Source organism: Lontra canadensis, unplaced genomic scaffold (genome assembly GCF_010015895.1).
Source record: "Lontra canadensis isolate GAN:19392208 unplaced genomic scaffold, GSC_riverotter_1.0 scaffold31, whole genome shotgun sequence".
Classification (NCBI taxonomy): Eukaryota; Metazoa; Chordata; class Mammalia; order Carnivora; family Mustelidae; genus Lontra; species Lontra canadensis.
Genome location: NW_022631025.1, coordinates 2,744,229 through 2,762,026, shown reverse-complemented (window position 1 = coordinate 2,762,026; position 17,798 = coordinate 2,744,229). Strand labels below are relative to the sequence as shown.

Genomic DNA, 17,798 nt, shown 5'->3' with positions numbered 1-17,798 from the left:
CCTGGAAAGCAGACGTGGTTTATGTCATCTGTTGATGAAGGAATTGAGGTCCAGAGAGACTAAGTAACCTACTATCCAGCTAGAAGTAGAAAAGCCAGTATTTGAAACCAGTCCCAACTGATTCCAAAGCCCATATGTTTTGCCGAATTAGAATAACTCAGCATTTATTCATCACCACATGCCAGGATTTGTGCTAAAGACTTACACCCACATTGTGTTGAATTCTCATGCCAGCCCTGTGAGGAAGGCGTTAACCCCTACTTGACATAATAGGTAACTGAGGGGCAGAATTACCTTTGGTGCCCAACGAGGTTCCTCCACCACACCCACTAGAGTCTCATGAGAGTCCTTGAAATCACACTGCCAGAGTCCATGAATACTTTACATCCTGGAATTTTCCCCAGGGATTCAGGGGTTCTTAGAGCCCTCATGATACAAAATTGAAGCCAGAATCTGTATAAGAAAATTGTATCTAGAATTGTTAAAATCAAAGAAAAAGTAGGGACTTGATATCTCATTCTCTTAGTTCTTAGAGCTGGAACATTCCAAGTTTTGTGCATCTCACCAGCCCCTCCCCACTCCTAGGGTCACTGAGAATATCCTGGCTATGGCTCGCCCATCCACGGAGCTCCTCGAGAAGTACGGCCTCATCGAGCAGTTCCAAAGGTAAATGCCATGTCGTTGACACACTCTCTAAGGCAGTTCTTGTTTTCTCGTCCATTGCTTTTGACTCCAAATAGTCGAACAATAGGCAGTGGAGAGCTTATTTCAGTTAGGAAATTGAGGTTTTAAGAGTGATTAATAATGTTTATTAATGCCAAAAATGCTTGATTTTTTTAAACACTTGCTCCCAATATGATAACTTTTTTCTTTTCTCCTATAAGTCATGGCATAAAAACAGTCATCAACCTGCAGCGCCCTGGCGAGCATGCCAGCTGTGGGAACCCTCTGGAACAAGAGAGTGGCTTCACATACCTTCCTGAAGCTTTCATGGAGGCTGGCAGTAAGTCCCTCCACCTCCCCTCCATGAGGTACCAAGAAGGGCACACAGACTTGTCTGCTCAGCTCTTTCATCACAGGGTGATAGAATGACCACTTTCGGGGGGTGAGGGGCACAGTGGGGGTAGCGGGCTCCCTACAGGGAAGATGAGCTGACTGATTCTAGATAATGCCACCGTTCTTCTCGTTCTTCTCGGGTGGTGCTGCTGAAAGTACAGGATTTCTTTTGTCCTGGGAGAGGGATCTCGGGAGGAGCCCCGTAGAAACAATGCCCGCATTAGTTACCATAACAGGACACTGGCCCTGTTGCTCGGCACCCCCGCTTCCAGTAGTCCCTGTTTCTGCTTCACACATGGGCCTCGCAGGCTTAGCGAGTTCCCACTCGTCCGGGTCACACAGCGTACACACGGCAGCAGGATTGGAACACAGGACTCACTCGTGCTTTTACTGCTGCCCAGCTCTGATTCTGGGCAGGACGCAGGGATTCTTCATGCAACAGTCCCAGAAGTCCTAGTCTTGGGAGCCTAGGGACCGAGTCCACCGAACGCATGCCATTCAGAACCAGGCTGGAGAGGACCACCCCTGGCCACTTTTGCGACTTGTTTTTAAGAACTGTGTGTCTAGCTCTTTTTGTCTCCGCTGGGTGGGAAATCTGAATGTACCCACCTTGTGCCATTTATCAGTCCTTTAAACGCATTTCCATGCTTAAACCAGGTGCCATGCTTTCCCTCTGTAGCTGAGTAATTTGGGCCAAGGTCATGGAATTTATTAATTTGCAATCCTGTTTCACCTTAATTCTTTCTGGCTGAGTTTTAGCAGGAAATATCTTAAGTAATATAGAGTGTGCTTTGTAAGAAATGTTAACAATGAACTTACTGGAAATATAAAAACCCCATTATTTTAGGCCTCTGCATCTAGTCTTACAGCTTTATACTTTTCATGAATTCACTCACCTTCTTCAGATGGCTATGCAAGTACTTTTCCTGTATGTTAATTGTTTTTTCCTATTTTCTTTTTTTTTCATTGTCCAGTTTATTTCTACAATTTTGGATGGAAGGATTATGGTGTAGCATCACTCACCACCATCTTGGATATGGTGAAGGTGATGACATTTGCCTTACAAGAAGGAAAAGTAGCGGTCCATTGTCATGCGGGGCTTGGTCGAACAGGTAAATAAATTCTAGGAAGTGGATGTATTGTCTTGTAGCATATTCAAACATGCAAAGAATAGTATTTCATAATTCTAGAGGATAATATTTTTCAGAATCCTATCAAAGTTTTGGAGTCAAATGGTAGAAGCCACTGAAAAAAATTGGAAATATCTTAAATAAGTAGTTTCAGTGATCGTTTATTTGTGAGAGTGTTTTTGAGAGACTTAAGCCAGAAAACTCATCATATTTACTGAACAGATGGGTTTCCACAGCCTCACCAAGTGACCACTCTGGTTTTTCTTCTTTGAAGGAAACAACCCTAACACTTTATTTATACTAGGTAATGTCTTTTAAAAATGTAGTTTTCCTTAACCAAAATAATGAAAATAGAAAGCATTGTTTTAGTTGTTGTGTTATAAGCACTTTACACTCGCTGTTTTGTTTTTTTTTTTAAGTCTTTAACAACAATGTGAGTTTTGAAGGAGGTTAAGTAATTTGCTACATTGAGTAAGTGACAGAGCCAAGATTTAAATTCACGGCTGGAAAGATTGTGGAGGGAATCTCACTGTGCCTAAAATTCTGTATAAAAATCAATGATTTTACTTACAAATGCAGCACATCTCAGTGCAGTGCTGATACAGGGGCAAAAATAAATACCATAAGGTTAGAATATAAATTGTCATCGGGTCCGGCCAGACTCCTGAGCTCAACACTGCCCACAGTGTACCTGTGTACCTGTTTCCAGGCCTCCCACCTGCTTGGGAGTATGTTTGGGGTGGGGGCTCAGTTCTGCCCAAGAACAATAGCTCTTAGGGTCCAGCGAAAACCTCACTATTCCTGGCGATTCCACATGACAGCATCGCAGATACTTCTTACACCAAAGTGCCAAGTCCTGGTGAGAAAGATTTGTGGGACGATGCCCCTACTGGGAACCACGCAGTTTGCAGAGGTCCTGATTTTCATGTGTAACGTGATGAACAAACTGGTGAATCACACAGATGTCTGCTGATTTGCCTTTCACCTTGATATTAGTTAACTGTCAAAGTTGAATTAATTGATTAATCATCACCATTGTTATTCGTTTTAATTTAATATTAATTAACAAGAATAATAATGTCTATAACATTAAGGTTGTCTCCTTTAGTAATAAGTATTTATAGAATAAAGTTATATCTTGGTCTGGAGAAAAGCACTGTTAGTATAGACAAAAGTCCAGAAATTAACTGTCAATATGAATAATCCCCAAAGAAAAAAATGCCTGAAAAGGAAGAATGCCAGGCTGGGAATGTGGCAACAATTCTGCAAAGATGGCAGAAGTGGAAAGTAAGTGTGCAGTCAGGGCGGGTAATGGAGTGAACTGTGCTCGGGCTCCTTATCCTCTTTAGACCAGCTTTAACAGGGGTGAAAGCAAATCCTGCTCTATTTCCTGCTCTGAATTGCTTTTAAAATATTCCTTCCAGTCAATCCATACACTCCGTTTGGACCTTCCCCTAACTCCCTTTCACTCCCTCAGGCCCTCACCACACTTTCTGTCTCATCCCCTCACCACACTCCTTCCTTCAACACCTCACCACATTCTGTCCCTCATCCCCTCACTACACTCTCTCCCTCAACTTCACCACACTCTCCCTCATCCCCTCACCTCCGCTCACCCCTCATCCCCCTCATCACACTCTCTCCCTCATCTGCCTCACCCACATACTCTCCCTCATCCCCCTTACCACACTCTCTCCCTCACCACTCTCTCTCTCTCCCTCATCCCCTCACCTCCTCTTACTCCCCCAGCCCCTCACCACACTCTCCCTCAACACTCTCCCTCATCCCCCTCACCCCTGCTCACTTCCTCATCCTCTTGCCACACTCTCCCTCATCTGCCTCCCCCACCCCCCCTCTCACCCCCTCACCACACTCTCTCCCTCGTCCCTCTCAGCACACTCTCCCTCATCCCCTCACCCCTGTCCACTCCCTCATCCCCCTCACCACACTCTCTTCCTCATCCCCCTCACTACTTTCGAATCCCTTCATCACACTCACTCCCTCATCCCCTCACGATTACTCCCTCATCCCCCTTACTACACTGTCTCCCTTATCCCCCTCACCACACTCTCTCCCTCATCCCCTCACCCCTTCTTACTCCTTCATCCCCTCACCCACACTTACTCCCTCTCAGGGTACAGAGATAACTGTGGGTTCTCAGGGGGAGAAGGGACATATAGACAAGTGAATAAACACTTGTACAAGAAGTCAGTAAGTTATAATTGTCCTTAAAATGGTCATTTGTATGGTTTCCTAATGCATATTCAAAATTTAAATCTTAGAGAGTGGTAAATAAGTAAGTGATAAACTTTTTCATATCAGTCTTCTCTTCTTCACCGCTAGGCGTTTTAATAGCATGTTACTTGGTTTTTGCAACAAGAATGACTGCTGACCAAGCAATTATATTTGTTCGGGCAAAGCGACCCAATTCCATACAAACTCGAGGACAGCTGCTCTGCGTAAGGGAGTTTACTCAGTTTCTGATTCCTCTTCGCAATATATTCTCCTGCTGCGACCCCAAAGCGCATGCCGTGACTTTAGCACAGTATCTGATTCGCCAGCGGCATCTGCTTCACGGGTATGAGGCCCGACTCCTGAAACACGTACCCAAAATCATCCACCTCGTCTGCAAATTGCTGCTGGACTTAGCCGAGAACAGGCCAGTGGTGACGGCAGAGGTGGCAGAAGTGCCCAGCCTGTCTGCCGAGATCGAGAAGACGGTTTCTGAGATGATCACCCTGCAGCTGGATAAGGAGTTGCTGAGGCAGGGCAGCGACGCATCCGACTGCTTCCCCGCCACCGCGGAGGCCACGGATTTTGAGAATCAGGATGTGATTCTTTCCAGCGAGCAAGGGATTGACCCTCTCTGGAAGAGGCGGAATGTCGAGTGCCTTCAGCCCCTGACTCACCTGAAAAGGCGACTCAGCTACAGCGACTCGGATTTAAAGAGGGCCGAGACGCTTCTGGAGCACGGGGAGACTCCGTGGACGGGGCCTGCCCAGGCCTTGCTTGGCCGTAACCCCGGGCTGCAGAAGCCCGTAAGCCACTGTTACACCCCCCAGTCTCCACAGCTTGATCCAAGTAAGGAAACGCTTGTCCGAAATACATTCTCTTTCTGGAATCAGGCTAAATTTGGAGGCCTGGAAGGACTCAAAGATGAGGGGTCACCGCTTTTCCATAGGGAGACTGTTGCAAAGGAAGTACAGCGGAGTAGAACCTTCTCTTCGGGTGTTTCAGGTTCATACAACCCTAGGGAGCCAGTTACACCGAACCTTGCAGATACCCCGACGGAATCGGACAGTTCTCCCCAGCAAGCGCCCCGCTGTCAGTACGAAACTCCCGCCGGTTGCTGCTCTGACTCGCCTCGCAGGCCCCTGGACTGTGGCTTCAGCCCCAAAGCACCCTTTTCCGGCGGACGCAGCCAAGCCCAGGACAGCAGAGACGTGTCCGCCGCCGCTGCACACGGTGCTGTGCAGTCCGGACTGAGTGCCGAAGCTAGGAGAGTACTGGCAGCCAAAGCCCTGGCAAGCTTAGATGAGTTTGCAGAGAAGGAGGAGGTGAAGAGGAAGGTAGAAATGTGGCAGGTACTTGTATCTCATTTAATTATGCATTGGCGGGGGGTACTTACGTCAGAGCAAAAACGGAATACATTTTACCAAATTGAAGGGTTATGGGAATTTGAAGACCTGTTTCGGTAATACCTGACTTCGGAACCTCAGGTTTCTCAGTGTCTGTGTGAAAGAGAGTGCGCAGTCCTTGGCACTTAGCTGGGTCCTCCGAGCAGGGCACTGATGCCCAGGCCTGTGGCGGCTTCTTGCTTTCCTGCTGGCTTTGTGGGACGGACAGACCACAGCAGACAGCTTTAGGAACTGACTTGAGCATGTCTAACGTGAATCTGGTGGGGAGCCATACTTGGAGAATCACTGGCCGAGACACATGAGTAAAATCAGAGGAAACTCTTGTCCAAAGTCCCCAATGTAAGTGTTGAGTGAGGTCAGGAGGACGCGCGATGGCTGCTATCCGCTCGGCTCCCCTTCCTGCAGACCCCCCGGTGCTCCCGTGTGGCAACGGTCAGATTCCACAAAGCACTGGGAGCGAGCTGCAGAGTACCTTTGTGTCGTTAGTTTTCTTAAAGAGATGTTATTTATTTATACAGAGTGAATGAGAGAGGTGTGGGGGCAGGGGCAGAGGGAGGGAAAGGGTCCCAAACTCGGCACCACGCCTGACCTGGGGCTCCGTCTCATGAGCCTGAGCTCATGACCTGAGCCGAAATGGAGTCAGAAACTGAACTGACTGAGCCACCCAGGCACCCCTGTGCCATTCGTTTTACCCAGAGTTGTGTCTTTGGGGTCCATTCCTGGGCTTTTACTTACATTAGAATGTGCACTTTTAAATTTTAACCCCTCTTTGTAGTGTATTTTCATTAGAAACAGTCTTAAATCCGTTGTGCTCTTCGCCCTGAATGAACAGCTGGTGTACACAAAAGGCCTTAACCACCTGGTTACCAGAAACTAGTCAACTGCCCAAATGTGGGGCTGACCTGGGGAGGCCTGTCTCAGTGAAATCTGCACTCGTCAGTCTGTAATGTCTCGCGAATTATCTGTGTGGCTGCTCCTCTGTCTTCTGCATTAATTAAGCAAGGCATGTACACTTTTCAGGAGGGTCAGAACCTTCCAGATGTAGAGGTGGGAAAACTTGGCCAGAGCCTTGCACCCACTTACAGCTGTGGGACTGCAGAGCACGTGCACATTTGTCAGAACTGCAGGGGTTCACTGAGCAAATATGTACAGATACTGACTTCCCACAACATGAAGTATTTTTTCTTATTCCAAACTGAACAGGACTTTGGGTCCTTCTGCCTGCTCAGTCTGCGAGCCCTTCCCTTGCAACACCGTAGCCATGAGAGCTAGTGGTCGGACCCCTCAGAGGTCAGCCTAGTGGGTGGGACTGTTGGAGCACAAAATACAAAAGCATTTTCCAGAGGTGAACATGACCCTTTTGTTTGGATAGGCTTGCCCTTTATTACACTTTCTGGATTTTATTATGAGTCTTTCAGCAGTAAAACAACCTAGCTGAGTTCTGGAAGGAGTCCAGAGCTATGATTTGGGCGGCACCGTGCTGCCCATGCCCCTGCTGGGACCTCTCTTGGCTGCTGCGTCACCTGCTCTCACGGTGACCCGGAGGGCAGAGGATACCCTAAGATTCTTCCTTCATCTTCACAACCCTTATGAATTAAGGATCACAGATAGGGAAGCTGAGGGTCACAGGGGTCAAGAGACCTGCTCAGGATCATGTGGCCCGAATGCGGCAGAGCCAGGATGCAGCTCATGAGTTTAACGGTTTGCTCAGCCCCCTGGAGGATTTCAGAAAACAGAGTAACCAGCATTTTCCTGGGAGGGCCTTAGTTGTGCCGCTCTGCCGAGCTTCTGGTTACTGCAGAGCCGATCGGCTGTGTGTGTGTGACCCGTGGGGACCGGGGCCTCCACACAGCTAAACACAGTGGCTTCTTTATGAGAGAATAAAGAGGAACCAGAGGAACCCAGAGCCAGAGGACCCTGGCAGCAGGGCAGGAGCGTCACGTCAGGGATCAAGCAAAACCCAGGGAACGCCGCCTGTCCCGTGCTGCTTTGGGCTCCTGGCCAGGTACCCTCTTCCCTGGGCCCGCACGTCTGCCGTCAGGCCCCGCTGCGGGTGCTGTAGGAATTGGATAGGCCGCCTGCTACAGGCTGTCCCAGTCTGAGTCTTGTGAACCGACCTGATGCGTGAATGAATGAATGTGCAATTATGATGCTTATTCCTGTAGCACACATACACTTTATTTACTAACGCATAAAGCTGAGCCCCATCAGAAGTTAGAATTCTTCCTGTTTGTCTGCTGCTCTCTGCGAGGTAAACTGTTAGGGCCTCCTGCTTTTAACTTGTCTCGAGCATTTGGGGCGTGGGCCAACTTGCTCGTCCCCTCCGCTGTCCAGTCTCAGGATGTGGGGCTGACTCTGTGTCCGGGCCTGCACGGGACTGTGGAAAGGAACGTGAGGCAGGTGTGTCTGCCTCGGTTGCAGACTGGTCAGCACTTTTCTGGGGCCCGTTTAAGGTTTAGTCAGCTTATCCTCGTCCCAGGGTAATTTGCAAATGTTGCCTTACATATTCTTTCTCGTCTGCCATTCTACTTCCTCACAGTATGTCTGTTTTGTTCCAAGGAACCTAAAAACGAAGGCTCCCTCTTCCTGAACAGTATCTGTGGTTTCAGAGTGGGGTAGGGAGCTTAGCGTTTAGGCCAACTGAGCCCCTCTGAGGGAGCTTTAATGCACACGTGGGGCAGGGGTCAGCTTCACAGAGGGAAACTGATGCTTGGAGAGACTCAGCATCTCAGCCCATGTGCCACCTCGAGGTGGGGGCACTGGGAGGGGTTCCTGTCCACCCTGAGCCTAAGACTGTCACTCGTGGACAGCCTGAGGGCCATCAAACCTCAAATGGTGCTCCCTCCCTGTTCCTCCCCGTCTCCCTCCTTCTCACCCCTCCCCTCCCCTCTCTCCCTTCCCTCTCCCTTCCCTCCCTCTCTTCTTTTCCCTCCTCCCTCCTCCTTCCTCCATCCCCCCTTTTCCTCCCCTCCCCTCTCCTTCTCTCCATTTTCCTTTTTCTTCCCTTCTTTGTAGAAAGAACTAAATTCCCGAGATGGAGCTTGGGAAAGAATATGTGGCGAAAGGGACCCTTTCGTCCTGTGCAGTCTGATGTGGTCCTGGGTGGAGCAGCTGAAGGAGCCCGTGATCAACAAACAGGACGTGGACACGCTGCTCGGCAGCCACATGGACGCCGCGGACGCGCTCTCTCTGCTAGAGAAGGTAAAGAGGCTGTGGGGCGGTTAAAGTTAACCAAGGCCTGAGCATAGGCTTCGTGCACTAAAGTCCATTCTAAAGAAGGGGGGTTGCGTGGAGTCCCATATCTGGGCCTGATTTAGGTTCTTCCGAGGTAAGAAGAAATGCACGCCCAGCATCACATGTTGAAGATACAAAGCCAGATGAGAACACCCGTGATCCCAGTGGCCCCACCGTGAACATCTGCAAGTCCTTTCTGTCAAACTTAGTGCATTTGTTACTACGGTCAAGGACAACCACATACTTCATTTTTTTAATGATTTTTTATTTTTTATTGATATATAATGTATTATTGGTCCCAGGGGTACAGGTCTGTGAATCGCCAGGTTTACACACTTCACAGCACTCACCATAGCACATACCTTCCCCACTGTCCATAACCCCACCACCCTCTCCCTACCCTCCTCCCTCTGGCAACCCTCAGTTTGTTTTGTGAGATTAAGAGTTACTTATGGTTTATCTCCCTCCCGATCCCATCTTGTTTCATTTATTCCTTTCCTACCTCCCAAACCCCCCATGTTGCATCTTCACTTCCTCATATCAGGGAGATCATATGATAATTGTCTTTCTCTGACTTATTTCACTTAGCGTAATACCCTCTAGTTCCATCCACATTGTCACAAATGGCAAGATTTCATTTCTTTTTATGGCTGCATAGTATTCCATGGTATATATATATACCACATCTTCTTTATCCATTCATCTGTTGATGGACATCTAGGTTCTTTCCGTAGTTTGACTGTTGTGGTGGACACTGCTGCTATAAACATTCGGGTGCACGTGCCCCTTTGGATCACTACATTTCATATACGTCATTTTTTAGACACAGACACGGATGCTCGTACACATGTACACGTGCCTTCACAGATGAGGATGCCCTGGATCCAGAGTCTGTTTCATAGTCTGCCTTCTCTCCCCTCTGTGAGAGAATGAGAGCGGTCACCCCTGGGGCTATGGCCAGGCCCTCATCAGGTCGTAATTTCCGTTTTCCCCTCCATTCATCTCCATGGCCCAGGATGAGGCCCTGTCTCTCAGGAAAGGCAGGCAGCGTGTGTGAGAGCAGGACTTGAACTCCAGTGGCTCTGCACACAGCTCAACCTGTCTGTCACAAAGCGCCCACCGCACCTTCCCCATCCTTTACCCCGACCCCCGCATGTGGGGTGTTTACATCATTTCAGGTACTTTGGTAGCCATCCCTGTAGTGACCGCTTGTGCTTGCAGGTTTTCTACATTTCCGGTTAGGCCCTCAGAGTAGATTCCGAGAAACGCAGTCAGTGGTGCTCGGGCGAGTGTGCCGACACGTGGTGGCTCCAGAGGTGAAGGGTTTCTTCTGCTTCTCTAAGTCAGCACTGGGAGTCGAGTCAGACGAGTTCCTCAGGCACCTTCCCCTGAAGTTCTGTCCTCCCTCTGCAGCTCCTGCCACAGACAGGGCGTGCCCGTACTGACGCTGGCCACCCGCCACTAGTCCGCATACCGCCGTGGCACGTCAGGCATCCGTCAGCGGACCCGAAACTGTGTGTACAGAAACGAGTGGGTCCTCTCCTCAGTTCACTGCAAGGAAGACGTTTGATTTGAGATTGCACTTGTGTTCATATCCAGTTATACCTTATGTACTAACTAAGCAGCTTTGATTATATCTCCCCAAAAGCTTTTCAGATTGTATGAACACGTAACAGGAAGCATTGGCGGAGCCCTTGGTAGAGAGTTTGGTGTTTGTGGTTACGCGTACTTGGTCGCACATCAGCTCCCGGCTGTGCAGTTGCTTTGAGCTTATGTCTTGAGGCATTTTTCAAACCACTTGTTTGATTTTAATTTCTGCAAACACAGGGCCAGCACCAGACCATTCTCTGCGTGTTGCACTGTGTCGTGAGCCTGCAGGCGATCCCTGCCGATGTGGAGGAAGCCATCCTCGCCCGTGCCATTAAAGCCTTCACCAAGGTGGGTCACATGCTGCCATCAGCATAAGTGCAAATCAGAATCCAGAGGCCCCTCACCTTCTCTAAAATAAAATTCAGTATGTTTTTCCATAATGGAAATGTGTCGGACATTTCTCAAACATAGTTGTAGACATTGGCCAAAAAATAGTAGTTTCTCAACAGTGATATTAGAAAAAGCTGAACTGTGGGGTTTTTGAAGGAGAACATTGAAACAAAGAGCTTTCATACAGAAACAAGTGGATGTGGAGAAAATGATTTTAGATCATGTGCCAAGTAGGAGAGATTCTTTTCTGGGTGAGCCCATTCTACTTTGGGCCTAAACACGTAACTGACCCCTGAGAACCCAGCATCAGTGACCCGGGACCCTGCCCTAGTTGGCAAATCAAAGCAGAAGGTAATAAAAGAGTTTCTTTTCTGTGCACCCCTTTTGGCTTGCAGCAGTCCGTCCTGGCCGAAGCAAGAACCAGGGCTGTGCCGGAAGAAAAGGCTCCTGTCAGCCTTTCAGTCTGGTTCCTCTCATAGGGGTCGTGACCCTGTCCTGAGGCCCACAGCCCAGCTTCTCCCCATCTGTGGTAAACAGGAGTGATGCTGCCACTTACTGTTCATGTGGTTGGCCGCGGCTCCCTGCAGCGCTCCAGAGCGCGCGCTTGCAGGCGTCTGGCAAGCGTCTGGGTCACTCTCGGGAGCTTTGCGCCTCCGGGTCTCTTCTCAGCAGTTTCCACAGCCAGCAGCTCAGTTGTCCTTTGCACCTTACATGGATGTCGTCACAGCCCGCGAGGCCACCAGCCCTTGGGGAGGGTTGCAGTTGGGTGCTTAGCAAAGTGAACGATTCACACCGTTATTAATGTTAATGAGAGGTTTTTCAGGTAGGATAAACAATGTAATGAAGTTTCTGAATTTAATTGAAGAAATCCTTAGTATTGGTTTCTCTGAATGTGGTAGGAATTCTTTTTAATTTCTGTTGGCCTTTTAGGGGGATCCTGATGAAAAGTTCAACATAGCAGTTGTTCCACATCCAGCTTTGAAAAGGTTGAGAGACATTTATGGCCATTTGCCCTGTGCACAGTCTCATGAGCAGAGGCCCTGGCCACTCTCTCTCATTCTGGGCCAGCTCTCCAAGGAGGCTGTACAGCCGCTGCTTCCAGTGTGACAAGGGTCCTGTTTCCCTTCGGCCAGAGCTTCCCAGGCCTGCGACCCCTCAGCAAACACTGGGGTCACCTGCACTCGGAGAGACCGGCTAGGATGCAGAGCCCCTGCTTGTGCGGCCCACAGCTCTTCAGGGGATGGGGGGCTTGGAGGGCGAGGGCAACTGTGTGATTGTGACACACATGCTGTCTGGTGTCATAGAGTTGTTTGTCTCTGACCCGGCCGTCTTGTGTCCACAAACATGTTGGCCAGGCCCGGACCCTCCGCAGCACTGCCCAGGGAGCCACTGTTTCTGTGGGAGTGGGAGTGGGCAGACGTGTGGGAATTGCTCGGCTTCTCTGTCCTCCCATCACTCGACCCTGCAGCCTGTTGAACTTGGGCAAACAGCCCAAATACGGGGACTCAGTGTGTCCCCACCGTAGAGCAAAGCAACGAACTTCCATGAAAGTTCTCTTTGGCCAACAAACACGTGAGCCTCTCATGTTCACAGCTCCCAGAAACGCCACGGCGGTGGGCATGGTGGGGTGTACGTCACAGAGGTTGGGTGTGAACCGGGCTGGTGGAAGGCTCCGGGCAGGTTGCCACAGGGCAGCCTTTATAGCTGGCAAGTGTTGTTTTGATAGACGCCGTCCCTTATACCCGCGGCCGTTAGTCTCCAGACTCGACACTGCCTTCACAGCTGCCTGGCTTCATGACAACCTATGAGGACACATGTCCAGGCTGGGGGTTTCAGTTTTTGAGTTTTCGTTCATAAGTTTGGTATTGACATGATTGGCAGTTCTAATATTGTCTTTCAATTAGAGTTGATGTGTGAGCGGTGTTGTGAATGCTGTGCATTGTATATAATTGTGTTTGGAAGTCAGAGTTTTTCTCCACCCTCCTTTCTTTTCTTTCTTTTTTTTTTTTTTTTTTAAGATTTTATTTATTTATTTGAGAACGAGCATGAGAAGAGAGAGGTCAGTGGGAGAAGCAGACTCCCTGCCTAGCAGGGAGCCTGATGTGGGACTTGATCCCGGGACTCCGGGATCATGACCTGAGCTGAAGGCAGTCGCTTAACCAACTGGGCCAACCAGGCGCCCCTCCACCCTCCTTTCTCTTCTCCCCAAATCAGCTGATTAAAATTCTGCTACTGTGTCCTGAGTCTGTTCATTCTTTGTCAGCAGGTTAATTTTGACTCTGAAAATGGACCAGTAGTTTACAACACCCTGAAGAAAATATTTAAGCACACACTGGAAGAAAACAGGAAAATGATGAAAGATGGCCCACAGCCTGACATTTAGTGACGCTTCCCGACGCTTCCCTGGTGGCGGACACCTCAGACCCGGGGACCCAGATGGCTTTTCTGCGCACAGATGAGCAGGTTGGAGCCTGGAGCCACTTCGTCTCACAGCACTTTATCTCAGACGCTCTTGGTTTGGTTTGTGCTAAGAACGCTCATTTCTGTTGGAAGCAACTATTTATTTTAAAATATCCTCAAGCTACATTTTTGTGCTGAAAAATTGCCATAATGTTGGTGCCACTTTTTTATATTTATTTAACTGAATTAATATTGTTCTATTAATATGTAAGTATGTGGTGTTTACATCTTTATTCTTTTTGACATTTTGGAAAAAGTTGTAACTCTTTTTTTCCGAAACAGTTATTTTGTCAGTGGAATCCTTGCTGGAGCTTTTACCAAATAGGTGATTCTAGTAGTAAAACTTCACTGTGGATCCATCCCCCTGATCCAGGACCTAAGGAAGTCACAAAGTGTCTTAAGCTGTTTTGTATTTGTTAATAAGAAGGCTATTGATATGACATTTTTTAAGGATTTTTTTTAATTTGCAAATTTTTTGTTTTTTCTTTTTATAAACATATCAAAGGATTTCTCCGAGTGATTTAGTGATTTAGTTTTGTGTTGAAGGTTGACTGAGGTGATGGGATTTTTTACCACAGGAAGTAGACTTGCTCTTGGTTAGGCTTCCAGACCCACCCGCCCCTGCCAACCCCCCGCTGTCACAGGAAGCAGGAGCGCCTCTGAGCATATCCAGCCCGATGCCCAGCAAACAGCATCTTCACAGAGGAACGGGGGCCACAGCGGGCAGTGTGGGCAGCTGCTTCGACTCCGCAGGGAGGACCATTGGGCGGGGGCAGGCTCAGTGCAGCAGCGTGACCACCAGCCCACACCTCCCACGTCTGCCCTTCCGTGGACCCCGTCATTTCAGGGCCCTGTCTTCAGCCACTTGTCACTCGGAGAACTAAGATTCTTAAACTAAATGTGGTGCATGTAGACCACACTCACCCTGTGTGCCCGAGATAAGAAACAAGTGAACTAGTTACGGCCTAACTAGTTCTCTGTGGACCAAACTGTCTTTCAGCAGTGGAAGCTGTGATGAGTGTGTGCAGTACCAGAGGTCAGGTCACAAGGAGGGTCCTCATTTTTCCCAGTAAATGTGATACTCATCTAACCGATTTCATACTAAGGCAATGACCTAGTTTTAGAGACAGAATTTCGGGGGAAGCGAGGCTAACCACGGATGAGTCTGTCCACCTCCTGCACCTCCTAATCAGGCGCTGGCGCATTGGGAATATCGTCATCCTTGTCGGTCTTACGAACTCTGGTGGCAAGTGCTGTTGCCTCCCACACTGTTTCAGTTTTCCTAGGAAACCAGATCCAGTGAATTTTAATGAACCGGTTACCCATTCCTGAAATGTCTCATTTTTAAGTGCCTGAAAGGGAAAGGAAGAAAAGATTACATTTTATCCAAAGGTACATTACAAAAAATGGGTTTTTTACCCAAAAAATGTTTACTGTCATTTCTGTCAGTCTCACATGGGCAGGTGCCAGCACGGCTCATTGGACAAGTGGCCGTTGGCCTGTGTGTCTGAGATGGTCCCGCGCATCCCCGATGTGACAATGGCATTGCGCCAGACTGAGGAAGAGAGCTGGTGGGAGAAGTGTATCAGGCTGTCTGCAGGCTTTGTATGTATTCGAATAAAAGTGAAAAGAACAAGCCACAACCCTCGTATATCTTTAGCTTGGAGCTCCTGATGACACAGGTGTGGTTGGTGATGGGACGATCCTGATGGGCGGACTGGGTCATGGGCTGGACGTCAGCCAGGCTCTGGTCAGTCCCAACTCTGTCGTCCAGATGAGCCGGCGGGGACGGGAGGAGAAAGGAGAGCTCGAGGAAGAGCGGGTGAGCGGAGTCTTTAAGGCCAGCAGGGTTCCTGCCTTTCTACATTTGAGTGGGTGAGGAGTTCTCTGCAGCCCAAAGGATAGTTCCACTGTCCAGAAGAACTTCGGGATTCAGCTCAACAGAAGTGTGAAGGGTCAGGAGCTCACTCAGAACTGATGGCCGTGGGCACGCCTGTGCATTGTCTGGGCTCCTTCCATACTGGGGAGAAGTATTGTTCAGACCTGCCTGTTGAAGGAGTCCCAGACTGACGACTCCAGTCCTGCCCGCCTCCCTCCCCAAGCCACCTGCGTGCCTCTGGTGCTCCTGACAGAGGGCCCAGCTGCGACAATGGGCCTTGTCACCCCTGGGCTCTGTGGTGGCTCCCTAGAGCATCGTGTTCTTTGTCACTTAGTGAAAGTACCCATCTTCTCTGTCCTCTGGAGCCGGCTGAGCTGCTGTGTTACCGTTGCATGATCTCAGCCTATCTCACTTAGGAAGTGCAGGACTTGTGGCCACATACGGTTTCCTTCTACTGAGAGCTCGCTGATGCCCTCTGCGCCAGAGTGCTGCTGACTTTGAGGTGCTTTATCTGTTCGCGGAGCTCAGAAACGCCCTGTGGTGTGGTTGGTCGTGTCTTCGGCTCCCCAGTCTTATCTCGGGAAGTGCGTGTGCTTCCATCATGCCAGAGTCCGTGCAAAATGACATGTCATACTTCAGAGAAGTTTCTGTTTTCTCGTAAAGGGAGGACTCCTGCTCATGAGCTTGCCTGCAGTTTCAACCAGTTCTCTAGACATCTCAGGGCATCTCCGGAGACAATATGCTCTAGACAGAGTGCATACCCCAAGTTCCCGATATCTGAAGGCCCGCAGGTGATTTTCGGGATTGATTAAATCTGACAGTTTACTTAGGACATCTTTGTTCTTGCTTCACATGAACAAGGGCCGATGTATTTTCAGTGCAAGTAAATCAAGAATGACATTCCCTTTGGTGCTTTTTATGAATATGGCTCAAGACTATCACCTTCTCTAAAGGAACCTACTCGGGACGCCTGAGTGGCTCAGTCGTTAAGCGTCTGCGTTCAGCTCAGGTCATGACCCTGGAGTCCCAGGATCGAGCCCCATGTCAGGCTCCCTGCTCAGCAGGGAGTCTGCTGCTCCCTCCCTCTGCCCCCTCTCTATTTCTCTCTCTCTTGCTCACTCTCCCTCTCTCTTAAGTAGATAAATTTGAAAGAAAATAAAGGAGCCTTCTCAATGCTAGATGGTTGAAAATTGTTTACAGATAATGTGGCAGGAGAAAAATTCAACAAATCCTGGGATGCAGTTGTATGTTCTGTTTTAGTTATGCTTTTAGGCATGAGCTGGCCTCTGACTAGCGCAATACTGGCCATAAAACTGACTTGTGAGTGATCGCGATGGAGGCCTTGAGCAGCGTGGCTTGGGGAAACCTTCGCTGTCAGCCATAGCTGAAAACATCCAGTAGTGGAAGACCATGTCCAAACCAGACTTTACGATCTTAAGGCCTTGTCTTGCACTGGAAATAAAACTTTCCTGCATCCACGGCAGCTCATATCACAACAAAAGGCTGGTATGTGCTTGCCTTCTGGCTTTGTTGATTAAACTGAAAAGACTTTTGACCCTTAAGAGTGCCTGTTTTGGGGAGAAGTTATATTTTTGGAATAGTTTCCTATTTATATGGCCATTTGATTACAGCCTGAAAATACTCCTTGGCTTTGATCGAGTGAGTTGCTTTCTCGTTTTATTTCTTCTCTTAAAAATTAAATTAAATTAAAATTACTCAGACATTGAATTAGACTGAACCATGTGGAATAACCTGCGGGTCAAAAATGATCAAATGTGGCCATTTTCTGTGGTTCAACCTAATACTAAATTGAATGCTCTTGAGACAAGTAGGTGACAGTTCCTGAATTACTTTAACAAAGTCTTAATTAGGTGACCAGTTATTGTCTGACAATATTCTATATGCTCATAGTGGGCTTCAAAACAAGTGGAAGAGACCAACGTGAAATTCCTTTCAGCAGGCAAGACCGTGCCTCCTCTGTGCGTGGTGCTCCACTGATGCTGGGGGCACACGGGGTCCTTTTTTCAGTCATTTGTCCTCTGTCAGGACCCAAGTTTAGCACATGCTTGGAACTAATACTGGAATCCTAATTCTCAACATTGTCACTCACTTAATTCCTAACATCTTTCAAAACTCATCTCTAATTCCTTGGAACAGAATGTGTTAATTGTAGTCAAATTCAGCTACTTGACATACAGCCCAAGGAGATAGAGGGGTATTACAGGCTGGATTAGGTCCTGAAATTCATGTTGAAGTTCTGACCTCTGGTACCCTACAATGTGACTGTATTTGGAGATGGGGTCATTGCAGATGGAAGATGAGGTCACTAGGGTGGCCCTAATCCAGCATGACCAGTGTCCCTCTGAAGAAGAGGAGATGAGAACACAGACATGCACAGGACCATGGCCACATGAGGACACA

General features: G+C 48.6%; 1 protein-coding gene across 6 annotated transcripts in view; it reads left to right on the top strand.

Moving 5' to 3' along the window:
- Positions 1-15,290, top strand: part of PTPDC1 (protein tyrosine phosphatase domain containing 1) — a 52,029-nt gene extending 36,739 nt beyond the window's left edge. For 3 of the 6 annotated variants that reach the window (XM_032866432.1, XM_032866433.1, XM_032866429.1), the window contains 7 exons: positions 586-666; positions 885-1,003; positions 2,031-2,168; positions 4,530-5,770; positions 8,840-9,025; positions 10,886-10,996; positions 13,302-14,112. In XM_032866432.1, the coding sequence (XP_032722323.1) occupies positions 586-666; positions 885-1,003; positions 2,031-2,168; positions 4,530-5,770; positions 8,840-9,025; positions 10,886-10,996; positions 13,302-13,421 (1,996 nt within the window). In that variant the 3' untranslated portion in view covers positions 13,422-14,112. Of the gene's footprint in view, positions 1-585; positions 667-884; positions 1,004-2,030; positions 2,169-4,529; positions 5,771-8,839; positions 9,026-10,885; positions 10,997-13,301; positions 14,113-14,947 lie in introns of those variants that run through there. The other 3 variants (XR_004383711.1, XM_032866430.1, XM_032866431.1) reach the window with 3 other exon arrangements.
- Positions 15,291-17,798: the final 2,508 nt, after the last annotated feature.